General features: G+C 37.5%; 1 protein-coding gene across 1 annotated transcript in view; it reads right to left on the bottom strand.

The window, feature by feature from the left end:
- LOC122797326 (highly reducing polyketide synthase 40-like) overlaps positions 1-19,447 on the bottom strand; it is a 267,568-nt gene that overhangs the window by 13,788 nt on the left and 234,333 nt on the right. Inside the window, exon 5 of the mRNA XM_044066142.1 lies at positions 14,403-14,584. Coding sequence (XP_043922077.1) covers positions 14,403-14,584 — 182 coding nt within the window. The remainder of the gene's footprint in view (positions 1-14,402; positions 14,585-19,447) is intronic.

The raw sequence follows: 19,447 nt of genomic DNA, 5'->3' as shown, positions 1-19,447 counted from the left end.
TGATTGTACTCATTTATTCAGAGCTTTCTTGTGCCTGGCTTGGACACCAGTGCAAGACTTGGATTGCTTCTAAAACCACCTGGACCTACAAAGCTGATATAAGTATATTTGTTGCAATTGTCCTGTTTCAGTAATATGTAATATTTCTGCACTTCATTTACTTATTTGATTGAATTTATCACAGTTTTCAGCCTGCACTTATGAAAGAAACTCCATATGTCTGTTATTGTACTGCTCTTAGGTTGTTTTAACAAAATTTTGATATTTCCTAATCTCCTCTGATACTCAAAAGCTATTCTGAGTTAGTCTGCCAAAATATTTCTATGTTTTGCAAAGTTTTTGTGTGTTATAAACATTTCTCATGATTACTGAACTTATTTCCAAGGATTCCTGATATTCCAGGAATTCTTACTTCTGTTGTAAAGCATTTGTTACTACACTTGAGCTCAAAGCCAGTTTATTGTACATCGGGAAGGTTCTTTTGCACTCTGGTGAGAGCAGAGAGCTAAATTCAACCCATCCAAGGTAGGAACTACTGGCTGACAGCTTATTATGTTTTATTCTGATTGGCATGACAGTTTAAGTTTATTAAGTCTTTCATCATGCTTGTATAAAATAATTACATTTTTGTGTGATTATGCTCATTTATTCAGAGCTTTCTTGTGCATAACTTGGACAACCATGACTGCAACACTTAGACTGCTTCTAAAATCATCTGGACCTACAAAGCTGATATAAGCATATTTTTTTACACTTGCTACAACTGTTTCTGTGATATTTAACACTTCTGTGTTGCATTTATTTATTGTGTTGAATTTATCACTGCTTCTCAGCCTGTATTTGCTAAAGAAATTCCACCTGTTTGTTACTGTACTGCTCTTAGATTGTTTTAACAATATTCTGATATTTCCTAACCTCCTCTGATACTGCAAAAGCTGTTCTGAGTGAGTCTGCCAAAACAGTTCTATGTTTTACAAAGTTTTTGTGTGTTGTGAACATTTCTCAAGGTTAGTGAACTTATTTCCAATGATTTCTGATATTGCAGGAATTATTACATCTGTTGTAAACCATTTGTTACTGCACTTGAGCTCAAAGCCAGTTTGTTTTTTATTGGGAGGGTTGTTTTGCACTCAGGTGGGAGCAGAGAACAAAATTCAACTCATCCAAGGTGGGCACTACTGGTTGATAGTTTATTGTGTTTTTATTTGATTGACCTGAGGGTTTAACTTTTTAAAAGTCTTTCATCCTGCTTGTAGAAAAGACGTGCAAACACGGTTTCCCATGCTTGCCTATAAGTAAACCTCTCCAGTTTAAAATCCTCTATAGAAAACACTCACCATAGTCCCCCACTGCTCACAGCTGCTTGAAGAGCTGCTACTTTCTGCAGATTGTAGTACCACTCAGGTCATCTAATACTATATTGCTAAACACTCTCACTTTGACCTTTAAGTTATGCTCCCTTACTTTTTTCCAATCTAGAAATTTTATTTCCTTGCCTTACATAGCATAGTCTAAATTCAGACCTGCTGAATCTAGACTCTATGGTTTCACTGTGCTGTTAGACCAGCCATCTTACATTAAGAGGGCCTCCCTGCACCCTTGTGGGAAAAGAGTGCAATTCAGGACACATTTGAGTTGGGAATTTCTGGAGAAAGGCTCAGTTTGTGGCTTTCCGATTCATAATTGTGTTAAAACTTTGTACATTTGCCTGTATATAAGCCTTGTGTTTGTGCAGGTTTGTGCTCAGTTTACCAGAACTGCTCAACATTTGGCAACTTTACCCAGAGGTCTGGAATGCATCTGCACTGAAATTCAAGGCATCCACTGAAAAAAAAATTAAAAGTAAGTATATTTTAAGGCAGCACTGTACTTTGTTGACTGTATTTAGTCGAATTGCTGCTTAATTTTTGCTGTTTGTGACTAAGTTCAGCTAGCCCACTTCCTTCCCAAATACCACATTCAGAAAAAACCTGCCAGAGTGTATGGGCAGTTTCCCATCATTTCTCCTGTCAGCTTGATAGATATGGGCATTTCAGGCAATGTAGCAATTGCTCCATGTATACGGACAATCATGTACTTCTATAGCAAACTAACACCCTATGTGAGAGATGTAAATAGCCTGTGGAATTAGAGTCAGTTCTCTCACATAATCTCTATACTCAGCAATTTCTCAAGCCGCCTGTATTCAATACGCGGACGACTCCACAATAATATGTTCAGCCACTTCTCCATCTGAACTACAGTCCCTTACCCAAAAATCATTTAATACAGTAGAAAATGTTTTTTAAACCACTGCCTCCTCTTAAACCCCTCAAAAACTAAACTTTTACTTTTTAGTCCAACCCAGAAGTCCACCCCAGCATATTTCACACTCGTATCTAATAATGGCACTCTCATATCTCCTAACCCAACCACCAAACTCTTAGGAACAACAATAGATAGCAACCTTAACTTTGATACTCATATTAACAACACAATAAAAACAGTCAGCAAGAAACTGGGGTCCCTCTATAGAATCAAACCCTTCCTTATACCATTAGCCAGGACCGCTATAGCCTGTACTCATTTAATCTCCACTCTCCTCTATGCTTCACCTATATACACTAATCTCTCAAAAAACAACCTCAACAAACTGGAAATCTCCTATAATAATATTGCTAGATTTGCCACTGGCTCTCCTTTTAGAACTCATCATTGTCTTAATCTAAAACAACTAGGTTGGCTAGAGTTTCAAAATCAGCTTTAATTTCACCAGTTTGTTATTGTCCATAAGACCCTGTATCAGCCCACCAATACTCCAATACTCTCTAGCCTAATTACCCCTTACAACAATCTTAAAAATTTATGTTCCTCAAATAAACTACTTATTTGTACTATCAGATCCAACAACTTGGCAGGAGACTCTCTGTTCTCTAATACTGTTGGAAAGCATTGGAACCTACTACCCCCTGAACTCTTATCTCTCTCCTCAATAACACTTTTTAAACAGAAACTAAAACTATATCTTAGAACACATTGGTTATGCCCCTGTACTAACCCTGACTAACTCTATTTCTTTGTACTAATTAATACTCTTCACCTTTTACTCTTCTGTACTAACTACAGACTTATCCTTAAAGAACCAAGGAGACCATGATATTGCAATTTAAATATATGTATATATGTATATAGTAACATCTTTTATGTACATGACCTTTTATTGTTTGTGTTATGTTTACTATGAGTATTGTATTATTATTAACAACAGCTGTGTTAAGCTTGGACTGTAGCAACATTCTGTATTGTATTATGTGTGTTAGAGCTTTTCTCCCCAGGTCTCTACTGAAAATGGACATGTATCCAGTTAGACTAGCCTGGTCAACAAATGTAAAATAAATAAATAAATAAATAAATAAATAAATACAGAAAAACAAACCAGACATCAAACAGGTTGTCAGCACACATGCTTCACCTTTCGTGCCGACCTCACCTCTCACACAAAATAAGGTCATGGCACATAAACTCTCATACGTGGAGGTACTCACTAAAAGCCTAGCAAAAGAACAGAGGCCTCCTAAATGCACACTACCCGTACTCACCACAAAGCCTAAAGAAACCACAACACATATCAACACACACCCCCATGCCCCTAAGGCAAAACACATCAAATGTCTTGGTCATAGGCGACTCCATAGTGAGACGCACAGATGTCCCCCTCTCTAGACTGAACAAAGTGAACATCACAGCCAGCTGCCTATTAGTTGCTAGGATCTGACAAATCATGTATGCACTCAATTCCCTCAACAAGTACCATTACGACTCTATCATAGTCCATGATGGAGTGAGTGATTTGAAATGTACCTCCCTGGACTATGAAGAGAGATATGATGAAACTCTTTAATAATGTGTCCCAGACAGGTATGTCCCTAGACCTAAGCAGTATCCTACCCTCATCCAGGATGATGCCACAATATAAAAAAAAATGCTTGACTTCAACAATTGGCTCAGTTTGTAGTATTAGCCCAGGGGCATCCAGTATTGATCAGCCTGGGAGGATATGGTAGACAGACCTCACTGACTTGCTAGAAATGGTCTGCACCTGTCCCTCCTAGACTTTTAGATACTGGCAAAGGCCCTTGCTTCCCCCATAGTGCCTTTTTAGGTGATGTCAAAACAACAAATTTTGTAATGTAACAAAATCTAATTGAGACAAACTCATGATCATGCTGCATAATGCTAAGAGTTTAAACACGGAACTGCACTCTCTGGAAGCACTCCTCACCTTGGAGGATGCTAATGTTTGTGCAATTACCGAGACATGGTTCAAGGCCACTGAGAGTACCCCAGCCGTGCAAGGCTACAATGTCTTTCACATGTTCAGAACTCAAAATGAGCATGAAGAAACCAAAGGGGGAGGTGTATCCATCTTCATTAAAACCAAATACGCTTTGAGATTGGTAAAACAGCATGACTCTCTTGAACCACTCTATGTCCAATTAACTATTGGGAAAGTACTATACCACATCATTGCTAGCTATAGATCCTCCACCATGAACCAGGATAAGCACACCTTTTACCCAGATTTACTGGAGTCTCTCACCATACAGCCCAACACCTTAGTCATGGAAGATTTCAAACTATCCTTCCACAGACTGGAGAGCATATATAAACAAAAACATGCTCACCCAGAGGTTCCTGGACTTTGTTAAGACAAATGCTCTGGAACAGATAGTCTGCACCCCCACTAGCAGCTCTAATGTTCTGAACATAGTACTCACCAACATAGGAGGGGGGATCACTATACCTCCCCAAGCTTGATGCCCTGCCTGGTTAGGTCAGACCACAAATCAGTCCCATTTGAAGTAACTACTTGAATTGACACCCTCACAGGAACAAAAATTATAAAAAAAACTGCAGCAAAGTTAACTACAGCCTAGTAAGCAATGGTATAAAAAGCTTCATACCACCTACAATCACAGACTTCAATGGTATAAAAAGCTTCATACCACCTGCAATTGCAGACATCAATGATCACTATGCAGAAGTGTACGCAAATGCCCTGTACAAGCACTTAAGCAACTGCATAAACTCTGCTGTACCTGACCAGATCAAAACCAGGTCTTCCTGTGAAAACAAGCCGCCATGGAGGACTTCAAATACAAACAGATTACATAACATGAAGAAGAAACTATTGTCTAAAAGCAACAGGGATATCACTCTGCAGAGAAAGAGTTCCCTCCTAAGCCTAAACACGAAAATCAGAAATCTTGTAAAGTCTTCTAAAGCAAACTAGGAAATGAAAATCACATCTCTTGCCAAGGATAATCATAAGGCATTCTTTAACTACATTCAAAGTCTAAAAGGGAATGCCCAGCTATGTACCAAACTGGTTGTAGATGGGTTCTCTGATACTACACTGGAAGATATAGACAACCTGCTAGCTCACAGATTCAGTGCAAACTTCACCCCTCTATCCCCACCTACCATATCCTAAAGCATATCTGATACCAGTCCTCTGCCTAATATCTCTAGAGAACAGGTCATCTTTGCATTCTGCAAGGTCAAAAATATGGCCTCAATGGGACCAGATAATATACTAGGTTGTTTGCTAAACAATTTAAAACAAGATCTAGTGGACCCCCTTAATGTTCTCTTTAAAGGAGTACAACAGGTTTCTCTAATGTATTCCTCAACTTCATGGCCCTTTTCCTCCCTATTTACATTGTCCTCTGTAAAGCAACAGCAATAAAGCATTTACAACTTTTATAATTCCCCTTACTTCTGTAACAGAAGCCTACCTTCTCATACTGTGATGGTTTCACTTACAAAATGATTCTCTCACGTTTGAATAAAGCTTGCTGGAGTCACCCAATTACTGACATCATCGAGGCCAGGCAGTGCAGGTACTTTTTTAATCAGTTCCTTCCCCCAAAGTGACATCACCACAGCCGTCATCTGATTCTAACTAAAATAATAAGACACACCCATTCTGTGATGTCATGGCTGCCTTGTCCTTTCCCCAGCCTGAGTGCTGTTCATTTTATTCAGTAGTAGTGTAGTAACACCGATGTTTGGAAACACAGAAATTTGGTATGCATACTTGTACATTCTGCATGGCAAATGATGCTTAGGTGGTGTATCGCTTGCATACTTCTCTGTTGGATTTGCACCAGATACTGCTAGTGTGCAGTGCGGGAATAGAAAGATTAAAACATTACCCTGGTATCAGAGGTGGCAGTGCAACATATTCATAGTGTCTTAACATGAGAGTAGCTCTAATCAAGCACCATGTGAAACCTGAACTAGCACCTGATGCCATCGCTTTCCCTATCTGTATACTTATAAACAGGTCAATCCAAGAAGGTTATGTACCCCAAATTTGGAAAAAAGCCTACATTATTCCCTCCACAAAGGAGGTAACAATAATAACATCTCCAATTTTAGACCTATAGCCATCTTATCTCCCATCTCCAAACTACTTGAAAAATGCATTCACATACAACTGCTATCATACCTCACCAACAGCCACCTACTAACCCCAACACAACATGGTTCCAGACCCGGTCACAGCACTTCTACTGCACTACTCTCCTTCCTCAAAACTGTAAATAAAGCCAGAGATTCTAACCGCATTGTCTCCACCCTCCTCCTAGATCTATCTAAGGCTTTCGATACCATCTCCCACTCCCTACTTCTGACCAAACTCTCTGACCTACATCTTTCATCCTCCTGTATCAACTGGTTTACCAGTTACCTTGCCAACAGGCAACATTAAATGGAAGAAAACTACCTCCTCATTCCTCAACACAGTCACTGGTGTACCCCAAGGTTCCATATCAGGGCCCCTACTGTTCAACATCTTCATTAACGACTTCCACCACAATATCCCAAATGCTAAAATAGTCCAATATGCAGACGATTCTACAATTATCTGTGCTGCAAACTCCATTCCCTCCCTTATAAAACTAACTCAAGATGCATGATAACCACCCTAGCTCTAAATCCATCAAAAACCAAACTCATGATATTCACCCCATCCAAAAGCATAACCATCGACATAAATTCTTTCCTTATAACCAGCCACAACAACACATCCCTAGAAGTTGTTTCCAGCGCTAAACTGTTAAGAGCTCTCATTAATAATCAGCTTAATTTTGATTCACACATACAAACAAACATTAAAAAAACACACCACAAACTTGGTATGTTCTATCGCCATATTCGCTTCCTCTCTCCATCCACTAGATTCCTTCTCTCTACCCACATATCTAATCCCTTCTCTCCTTTATGGGGCCCCACTCTTAACCAACCTAAAATCCTCTACCAAAACAAAACTCTCCTCCTGCTACAACAAAATCGCTAAATTCACCACTGGCCACAGATCCTCCTCCCATCACTGTACTGCCCTCCACAAACTAACCTGGCTAGAGCTCCCAAACTACCTTACCTACATTCAACTAACACATGCTCATAAGCTCATTTTCAAGCCCTCACTCTGTCCCTCACTTACCTCAACCTTCACCATGCACCAACCTAACAGAACCCTAAGAACCAGCACTCAGAACCTGATTGAATTCCACAAACCTGCCCATCCAGCAGGCAAACTCTTACTCTCTTTTTCCCTTGCCCGTCTCTGGAACTCACTCCCACCTCATATCCGCAGCACCAGCAACCTTCTGATCTTCAAAACTCTCCTCCACTCACATTTATCATCTCTCTGGGAATGCTCATGTTCCCATCCTGCATAACATCCCCAGCTACTACCTTACCTTCCCCAGTCTACAATCACATCCTCTGTGGGAACACACACATTGTAAATTACCTCTTAAGTTAATATCTTCTGCATATACCTACTAACTACTGCCTTCATTTAACATTCCTAAAAAAAAAAAAAAAAAAAAAAAAAAAAAAAAAAATTTTGTAAATTGATATGAATTGTCACTATGCTTCACATTCCAGTTGTATTAACATTTTCACATGCTTATATGTAATCTTCTGTTCACTTTAACAAACTGTTACGCTATTGTATTGTATTTTATACCTTATTTTATTTTTGCCTGATATTATGCTATTGTATTGTATTTTTTACTTTATTTTATATTTTTACCTGATATTGTATCTATGGAGCTTTTCTCCCCAGGACTCTATTGAAAATGGGTTCACTCGGCCCAGTGGACCATCCTGGCAAACAAACTTCAAATAAATAAATAAAAAGAAATAAATTATTCGGTGCAGCTTCCATACCTTAAGTCTGAAAATGAATTCACATACTCACATGAACAGGAGTAGCTGCATATTGATGGCTAAAGGTGTATGAGGATGTCGGGTGGTTACTACACTGCAAAACTGGTATGTAATGGTAGAAATATTTGGAAGGCATGAGCAAACACACCAGTATATTAAAACCATAGCACCAATTGAACTGGAGGCTGGCAAATAGATTTAGTAAGGGATTTTGTCCATGCACAAATATTACAACAGTGATTCTTTGCAGTGGCATCCATTATCTGATTCAAGGTATGTTAACCTTGATGTCCTTTATTAAAAAAAAAAATCAATAAAAAATGTACTTTGTTATAAGTGACTTCTGGACACAAGGAAAATGAAGGGGAAAATATAGCAATGTGGTTTGTATGTACAAAGACAAATCCAGGGACGTTGCAAAAGGTTTTTTTTTTTGCAAACCAACCAGTGGAGTAAAAACATATGAAGGCAAACACTGCATACCAACACACTTTGCACATGTAAATCTCAATTTTTAACAAGGTGGAAGCATGAAGTGATACCTTAACACTTAAATTAATAAAGATCTAAACTGGTTAATAGTATAAATGTTTTATTCTTTAGCTCCTTGGTGCAAGACCTTACTGGATGTGATTGCAGTCAGGTAAGGCCATGGCTATAATGCAGCAAAAAAATGTCCCCTCTAACAAAGGAAATGCTAGAGCAAAGATTAAATTACATGAGTCAAGCACCCTGCTGAGGTCTGCCAATCAATGGAATTACCAGGTCAAATTACCTTCAGGACTTTGACAGCTAGGGAAGCTAAGTGTTATGGGGGAGGGGAGAAGTAAATGGACTGGAATTCATTGTCTCGCAAATTAGTGCCATTTAAACTAAATTAGAAAAAAAGGCAGCAGTAAATAGCACTTTGAGTGTGTTCTGTGGCATTTGCACTGTTTCTGTTTTAAGTAGTCATCCAGCAGCAGGGAATGTTTCTTACACTGTTCTATTTTACTCAGTACTTTGTACGCATGCAACATCTATGAAATGACAGGAACTTTAGGCAAACGGAGGCCTGCATGATGTAACATTTTTGAGCCAAACAATGATTTCTGGGATACTGGATGGCAACCTGATTTATCCAAACCACATCAATATGCCAGCCTCCAGGTGGTCAGAGTCTGGAATTACATATAGAAATATCTAAAATCCTGTAAATAATCCCAAAGTGCTGTTAAAGTGTAGGAAACATCATGCCATGATGTTTTAAACATGTTTTTTGAGTCTGTGGGTGTGGTATTCCTTTAATCATGGCAACAGCAATAGCAATCCCTCTGCACAAAAGGGAGACCATCAACTGGCCCTGGGAACTACAGACCTATAAGTCTAACTAGCCTCATCTGCAAGGCCATGGAAAGAATTACCATGGATCTTATCAACAAGGACACAGACGACCTCCAAACATTGGACTCAACACAGTTTGGCTTCGGTAATGGTAGATCATGCTTATTTAACCTGCTAGACGTCTTAGAGAATATCATCAAAGCCACGGATGAAGGTAAGACATTGCACACAGACTATCTCGACCTTGCCAAGGCTTTTGACACAATTCCTCACTCTGGCATCATTGAAAAACTCTCCCAAATAATGATTAACCCTTAAGTTACTAGATGGGTAGCCAACTGGCTCAATGACAGAATGCACTCTGTCAAAACTGGTGACTCCACCTCTACCAATAGACTCGTCACCAGCGGAGTTCCACAGGGGTCTATGCTGGGCCCCTTACTGTTTGGCATCTATTTCTCAGAAGTCCAGGCCAAAGTAGTCTGCCTTTTGCTCATCAAGTTCACTAAAGATTGCAGACTGGGAGCAATCCTTTTGTCCAGCAACAATTTCAACATATTACAAGATGGACTAACACAAACAAATGATTGGTCCCAATGCCATGGTCTAAAACTAAATGTAGAAAAATGAAATATTATTAATCCCTTTGACAAAATGGAATTCCCTACAAATTACAGTATTGACAGCACACCCCTGAATTCCAACCCAGTGGTGCGAGACTTGGGAACATAGGTTGATAGCAATCTGAACTTTGAACACCAAGTTTCTACAATGGTAAGGAAAACCTTCTATGTAGCACACCTCATAAGCAAGGGCATAGCATCCAGGTCAAGGGATGTTATAACTCCACTTTACTTGACCCTCATTAAGCCACTATAGAGTATAATGCACCCTTTTGCATGTACCTCACCAGACACCTGCAGCAGCTGGAGAGACCTCAGAGGTTTCTCACTAAGAAAATACCGGGGCTCCAAACAAACCATGACCTAAATGGACAGGTTTCAAGTCCTGCCACTTTACTCCGTATCTTTTTAGGCTGCTGAGAGGTGACTTGTGCCTGGCCTACAGGGCAATCTCCAACCCTGCCCTAATGGAAATGCTGTACATCCAGAAGTCAAATTTCTCAAGAGTCACTCGCTCTAGGGATCTCAGCCTAACCTGTGACATTAACAGATCAGAGAGACAGGTATTTCTGGGATATATTCTCTAGTCACGTAAAATGGATCTCCTCACTGACCCTATTCATATGCAACCTAGACAACTGGATGGGTGACTGCAAATTCACCCCTGGGGTGGCACCCATGTCCATCATGGACAGGGGTAGCAGGGGTTGATCACATACCAGCTCTGTTTATGAAACTACCCAAACAAGAATAAATAGGGATACTTGGGATTAACATGGCTAGGATTGTAAAGGCTGTAGGGCTGCTAGCCTAGTAACCTCCTATGAACCTATACTAACCCTACACCACACATACAGCTGCATGGATTCTCTCAAATAATTAGAAGAACAACTAATATAATAATAAAATAACCAAAAGTGAATTTATCTTGGATTGAATCCTTGCATCCACTACTTAGCTCCCAAGCTCTCATTAGACACAAAACATTTAAAAATCAACCTGCACCCTGGTTTGACTAGAAAACAATACTACTAATAAGACAAAGGAATAAAACTTGGAAAAGCATGGATAACTAACAAACTCTGAATAAATTACAACATTCTGGGTAACAAAGAAACCAAACTAAGCAACAACTAAGACAGGATAAACTAAAAACACTATTTTTTTTTCACATCAAGACAATCATCAAACTAATCCCAAATCATCCTGGATCTTTCAAAAATCATCTCAACTGATAGTCTACCCTCCAAATTCAACCAGTATTTCATACAGACAGTAATCTCATTAGTCAAAGATATGAAAGATTCTTTCCCACTTATTCTTCTCCAGCCACATAATTCCACTAACTCGTTCATCATCCATCCTGTTCATACTAGCTACATACAAAACAGTTTTACTAAAAGTAAAACTTAAGATCTTAGCACTAGATACTGCTCCATCCAATTACCTAAAGTAGCAGCTAATGCAGTGGCATATCCCCATCTCTTCACTAATCAAAAGGTCCATTTAAGAAAGGCATGCTCCTTCACTCTGGAAGAAATCATATATCATACCTTTACATGAGGATGGGAAATTTAGGGACAGCTCCACATACAGATAAATTGCTATCTTATTACCTTTGTTCAAAAGTCTTGAAAAATGCATTCACTTTCAACCTCTTAAACATCTCACTGAAAATCAACTACGTTCTCCCATTTAATATGGTCATGGCACAACAATCTCCCTTGTCAATATTGTCATCAACACTGATACTCAAAGAAATGCTGGCAAACCCATCTCCTCACCTTTTTTTTGACATCTCCAAGCATTCATTATATCTTCTCATCACAAATTTTGAACAAACTTCCCACCTCTTGATGTAGATAAACATTTCTTGAATTGTTCCACAGTTACATATCCAATGCAGAACAGTCAGTGAAACTGAATCCTACATTTTCTCCTTTCTTGCCCACATCAGTTGGAGTCCCACAGGGATCAATACTGGGCTCACCTTGGTGTAATATATTCATTAATGACCTCCATTCTTCCACACAACAGACTACCATTATCCAAAAAATAGATGACTCTACTCTCATCTGCTCATCCAAGAGCAACAGCATACTCAGGAGTGTTTTCAGCTACGCAAAACTGGCTAAAAAACTCCCAACTCTTCTTAAATAAAATGAGCAAATTAATATGATTTACTCCAAAACAGTTCTCACATCATAAAACCTCTTTTGACATAAACTCAGCCAACAGTACCATCACTGAAAAGGTCACACATACCAGGTTATTTTCTGTAATTATTGATGCCAACTTAAATTTAATTACTACATACAAAACATAATTTTAAAAAAATCCTCAAAAACGAGGTAGCTAGTACAGGGCTAAATACCTCCTCACTGACTCAAATAGAAGAAATATGGTCACTGCCTGTCTGTTCATCTCCTCTATGCCCCTTCAATACTAATATACAAATCACTCAAGAGAACAACTTAGAACAATGCTATAACAAACAGCCAGATTTGCATATAGCCAACAACATAAAATCTGTCACAATCTGTCCCTAAAACAACTCAACTGGCTCAGATTCTCTCATCACCTCACATTCTCTCATCTAGCCACACCACAAACCTTGTCTATAAACCAGACAACTGTTTATGAAAAAATAGATATTCACTCACCTAAACATCCTCTGCACTCAGGTGACAAGATGCTCCTAAGTGTAAACAAATTAAATAACTATACAGGAGATACTCTGTACACCACTTATGTTGCTAAGCCATGGAGCCCCATTCTTTTAGCTCCAAGGCAAATCCAGCACCTCTAGTCCTCAGCTGAAACAATACCTACTTGTTTCCTGGTGATGCTCCAGGCTAACATATGTCGTCCAAAATTAACAAACAAAACAAAAAGGCCCCTGTGTCCCTGCTTTAAGGCTGCCATAACTTTCCATAGGATCATCTGCCTTTCTCATACCCTATCCCCTCCCATAATTGCTCCCAACTCTATTATTTTAGCACTCTCTTCCTCATGACTCTTCTTCCTGATGCACTTCAGATACAGCCATGATCCTGTGACCTTCTATAAACATATCCAATTCATACAAGTACATATTACCTTCCAAACTCACTCTCCTTGTCTCTAAAAAGAAAACTAAGTTTTATTTTATTTTTCATGTTTGTGTAGTGTATGCATGCATATTGTATCCTAAGTATCTTAAAATCTGTCCATACTCTTCTGATTAATGTCTATGTATCATGCTCTTACACTCATTTGCTATTATTTGTACTCCTACTGTATTTATGCATGGAGCTTTATCCCCCTGGGCCTCCAATGAAAAGGGGCAAACTGCTGCCAAGTTGGACTCTCCTGGTAAACAAAAGAAATAGAAATAAATAAAATCAAAAGATAAATAAGTAAATAAAAAATAAACAAGACATAGTCATGCAATCCTGCAAAGAAAAACACTTTTGGGTACCTTTAATAAAAACCCTCACTTTAAAAAAAGTTTTCTGGTTTCCAGCTGTAGCTGTTTACCATCACCTGTGTCTCTGAGTCACTGCTTCATATTCTACTCTGAAATCAGTATGGACACTTTTAATGGTGTCCAAGAGTTTACAATTTCATGGAAGAACCTAAAAGATCTAAACTACAGCTATAACATGTAAATGTACTTGGGAAATTACATATCCCATAAATGATGATGAAGACGATGATGGCCTTGTCTACCTCCTCCTGGTAACTGAAGTTCTTTGAATTGCTATGGAATACAGTTCACAAGGTGGTACAGTGCAGTGAAATGACACTAATGCTGAAGAAAAAAATCCTTATTTTATAGTTATGTTCAGTTATTCGCATTGTGCAGGAACAGCTCTTGCACTCTGCAAAGTAATACTGAAAGCTTAGACATAAAAAGTCTGAAATTAAACATTTCGATATTGATTCTGTACTCATTTTTACAGAATGAAATACCACCAGTTTAGCTTTAAACATATTAAGTGCCTAAACTTCTCTACTTGTAAATGTGTATGTGACCAATACATAAAGATTATTGTGGTATTTTTGACACCTGCAAATACAGCAAAATTCAAGGTCTTTTAGCATGTCTCATGCTCTACCCTAAATTTCTGACTTCACATGGCACACAATTTAGTTGTTCTACATCCTGTGTACACTAGTAGACATTTCCCATTAAATGCAGTTACTTTAGAAAAAAAATTAATTAAATAATGGCATAATTAAAATATGTACCTTTTTTAAGGGTTTAAGTAGAAGAATACCGCATCCCTCTCCTCTTCCATATCCATCAGCCTTCTTAGAAAATGGTTTGCTCAGTCCATCAGGTGAAATCATTTTTGCTTTACTCAGAGCTACATAGATACAGGGTTCAATGATACAGCTGACACCTCCACACACAGCCATTTCACAGTCTCCTAAAAATAGGGCATTTCATGATGAGCATTGCTTTTTCAATTTATACTTTAATATCCAACAATAAACATTTTAAATAAATAAAATCTAATTAGCTCTACCAACTTTTAGAATGGTTGTGACAAAAAACTGACAGTAAAAGATAAAAGTACTGTCAAAGATGCAGTTGAAGGTATTTTGATGAAGCATGCATTGCCTCAACCTCAGTATTATTAGATATATACTCCAGCACTAAGTGCAAACAAAAGAAGGCCATGTATAAAGTGCCACAATAAAATCAGTTAACCCATATATTATTCAGCATGAATAGCCTAATGAAGCTATTAAACACTAAACACTCACCATCTTTATTTGTTTCGTTTGTTTGTTTGTTGTCTGTTATGATTGCTGGCTTGTCCATAAACCGAGGCCTATTTTTAGTGGAGCACCAGGAAGAAAAGTTCTACTTACAGTTAAAATGCAATGATATAGCAGAATTAGGGAGTATGATTTTTCGCTTTTCCAGGAAAAATGCCAGTAAGTCCTGAACTTGGACTGTTTGAGAACTAAGAAGAAAACAGTACTTTCAAGGAATCAGGCATTTTAGACCAGAGAACTAATCTACCCTAAAATTAATTTCTGCTTATATTTATTATTTATAATGTTGCCAGATTGTATTATTGACTGTGCTGTATCTAGATTCTGTTTTAATTTACAAAATATATTGATGCAGAAGAAAATTATAATGAAATCATCATAATGACCAAAAACTACATTTAATGGTCATCGGTATAATTCCCAGATTTCAAGTCACAAAAACACTTTTTTTTTCAAAACAGAAAAACAGTGTCCCTGAGCAGAATATATTAATTAATATATATGTGTGTGTGTGTGTGTGTGTGTGTGTGTGTGTGTGTGTGTGTGTGTGTGTGTGTGTGTGTGTGTGAAAATACATCAGTTAAGGTACATTAATGCAGAAATACACCAAACTTTCAGACTGAAATATGACTTGAAATACTAGGAAGCAGATATGGGACAATGAATACATGGAAAATTATCAACCATGAAAGAAAATATTTTGAACAGCAAAATGAAAGGATATTATGTTTTAGTATCCATGGAGTAGTATATATCAGTATTTTATAAGTTGCAAAAGGACACTGCAAGATGAAGTATAAAAACTATATAGAGACAAGTGCAACAGATAAGTAAACAATCATACTTATTATATACAGTATATACACTGCTTGCAATTCACAGATGCCATTTAACTTTCTCTGAATACAGATCTGACAAATGGGCCTACAGAACAACTTCTTAACAATGTTATAACAAGCACAGCTAATTTTCTTAAAAATCCAAGTTAACTCTGCACAGTGCAGAGAAGCCAGGAGGAAGTATTTCAGGCATTAACGGAAGGTACTCCCAATAGGAACCAGAAATGTTGCAACGGATTCAGCAATGACCAAAGTTGGAAGTTTCATATGGCAAACGTAATAAAGCAATGCCATTACCAAGAAGGAACTTCTTCTATTTTAGGGGAAAAATTAATATACATCCAGACAACAGAGTATCATTCTCTGAACTATGCTGCAGCTGCTAGGGTAACCATTCAATGGATTGGAGCAGTTATCCACATAGGGAATGAGGATATTTTTCACATTTCTTTTGAAGTACTTAATGGAGGTCTTGGTTGGCATCTGAAGGAAATATGCTTTATTCAAAGTCCATTTTGCTAAATCCAAATGATCAATAAGCGGGCTGATTGAACAAAGTGTAAAACTATTAGATATGTGTTTTCTGCAGATTGCAAACCCTCTACACCCTCTACATCTCTCTGACTATACAGATGGGTTTAATTCATATGATCCATGTTTCAGAACATCAAACATCATATAGCTGGGGACTGTATGATCTAAGGTTGAAATGTTGAACATGGGGCAGTGTAGAAATGCTGTTTATATTGAGATCACAGTACATTACAGATTGGGGAATTGCCCTTTTCTGTACACTGTAGTATGATCTCAGAGTTGGTATATAAAACTAGCAGAGGCTGTTGGGGTCACAGCCCCCCATGTGAGGGGTGCAGGGAGTTTGCTCTCCTGCAAAAGCACAGTGTTTGGGGTTTATTTCCTTTTCAACATTTGAGAACTTCAATCATATGGTCTTGAGCACATAAAATTGTGACACACACTAACTCAGAAATCACACAATACTTGCAAAATGGTGAAACTCCCTTTCCCCTGTTGATGTGCATACCTTTCAATTAACATGTAACAGGCAAAAAATGTCATTCAACACTTGGGTCGGGATCCACTTAGTGACAGTGTCAAATGTCTTGAGCATTTCAGCAAAAGGACAATGACTGCTGGACAGATAATTTTGTACTAAAAAAGATGCTGAGTGTTTGTCCCATTTGAAGAAAAGAAGATGGGGAAAAGAAGAAATAGAAATAAGGATCATAACAGAAGTTATTAGGATAATGAAATGTATGCCACAGAAAATAAAACAAATGCATACTTTTAAAAGAGGGGATGGAAAATATTATTTCTGATGAATATTTTTTTTTAGAAAACTATAAAGTACTTTTGCTGCATAGAGCCATAGCACCATAATCTTAACTTCTCAACAAATATGTGGCTTGAAAAAGGCGATACCTGCAGTATGTAGAAACGTGAGACAAATAATGCAAAAGACACCTTGAAATGCTCTGGAGAGCTCAAGTCTCATGCTGTACTGCTGGATTTATTTATGCTAAGTAACACTTTATCACCTGAATAGAAGTGTGCAGTAGGATTCATAGGAGATAGGTAGAGGCAAAGCTAGTTTTCCTGGGGTTAAGGAGAAATTGAGAGATAATAAGCCAGCTTTCTATGGAAGAGAAATGTTAATGGGTATTTTGTTTAGTTTGGTCAGGCATTTAGATGTACAGATAAGTGTGGAGCCATCTGAATATTACATGATTGACTGACATGCAAGGATGCAGTGCGTAGCTCATTGATAAACAAGTTGAACAAGAGTGGGCCTAATATGGACCCTGGGGGACTATTACAGGTATGGGAAGGTATGGTGAGTAGTTGCGTTGCAATCTTATGGCTTACTGCATGTCTGAGAGGTAACTCTCACACCAGTGTAGAAAATTTGATGCAGTAAAACATAGGACTCACCACGGAGATGAAAGGCTAACAAGCCAAAAGTATCCAAAAAAAGTTTTTATTTAGTAAGCGCTTTCGCGTAAATAGAATACGCTTCCTCAGACCATAACATAAAATAAAACTGCTCAAGATTATACAGTCAAGTCAAGCAACTAATTACATTATTAATCAATTAAAAACAATTAATGGATCATTATGCAATCATTGTCATAGCATTTCTTAAAGCAACAATGAAATCACAGAACTTGTTACGAAGATTGACAGAAAAAATGAAATGAACAGTACAAAATATATAGTCATCCCTCAAAAACAACATATATATTTTATATAATATAATATAATATATGTTTTGCATATATATATAAATACTATGCAAAACATAGAAAACAGAATGTATGAAACATATGAAATTGATCTAATGTGCAGTATATGAAAATACAGTTATACATCTATCATTAATTGAAACATTTAAAACACCTTAATATTAAATATCATTAAACATCACTAAATATGAAGACATAATCTATCACCTTTTAAAAATAATCTAATAGGTTAAATGTCCATCTAAATAGAATATAAAGCATAAAATAGAACTCAGTATATTGTGCAACTTTTTATAAAGCATATAGATGAGCAAAACCTACATATAAATAAAACCTAAACTATCAGTCTCACCATCATTTTAGGACAATTATTTTAGGACAGTTAAAACATTTTTTGCTTTCATCTACGAGAACTAAGATACGATCTAAGAGAAATATATGTATTCAAACCAGGTGGATAATGACCCTTTAATTTAAAAATCCATTGAAGCTCCTTCTGTTCTAGCTGATTCATATAGTCACCACCTCTTGAATTATGGTCAACAATCTGTAGGACCCTGAAGACAAAGGAATGATCATGATTCAAAGCAACATGCTTCGCCAACGCGTTCAATTCATTTCTACATTTGATATCATAGATATGATTATAAATTCTATTTTTCAATTTTCTCTTGGTTAAGCCTATATAAAAAGCGGAACACATTTGACATGTAGCCAAATAGATTAAACCTGAAGTCTCACAAGAGGCATAAAACCTAGGGCCAAAAAAGTAATCCAACACCGGGTGTATAAAAATTTGATCCCTAGTTTCTTACTGAAGTCTAGAAAAGCTTAGGATTAGGTTGGTGTTTAGTCTGTAGGTTGGTGTAGTTTTTTTCCCATATTTTTTTTTTTAATTTTCTAAGTAGTTGCAGGTTAGCAGGAGTGCTATTGTGTAGCCATGTTTTCCAGCACTTGCCCTTTGCTGTCATCAGTTGTTTGCTATTTTTAGACAACCATGGTGCTGGGTTAGATTTGACTCTTTTAGTTCTGACTGAGGCATGTTTGTTGTGTATATTTAGAAACATTTTATGAAATTCTGTAACAGCATCATATAGTGACTGGTATTTGATATCTCCCAATTAACTTCCTGTAGAGTTTTGGTGATAAAATCAAATTGTAAATTGGTTACATTTCTAACTTCACTAAGGTAGTGTTTTGCTATATTCTGGGTCTGATTAAGTACATTGGTAGGCAGTCGCTTAGGGTTCTTGGCAGTGTACAAATGTAACTATTTTTTGGCTTTGTTATAAGTGTACAGTTTAATGTAGATTGCCTAGTTGTATGTTTGTTATACCTTGTGGATGTACTGATGATCTGTGTAAAATTATACAACAGAATGATTTATTTCAGTGGCATTTTCAGAGCT

The sequence above is a fragment of the Protopterus annectens genome, chromosome 3.part0, assembly GCF_019279795.1.
Source record: "Protopterus annectens isolate FY-2018-M chromosome 3.part0, PAN1.0, whole genome shotgun sequence".
Taxonomy (NCBI): Eukaryota; Metazoa; Chordata; order Ceratodontiformes; family Protopteridae; genus Protopterus; species Protopterus annectens.
This window is presented reverse-complemented; position numbering and strand designations above follow the sequence as displayed.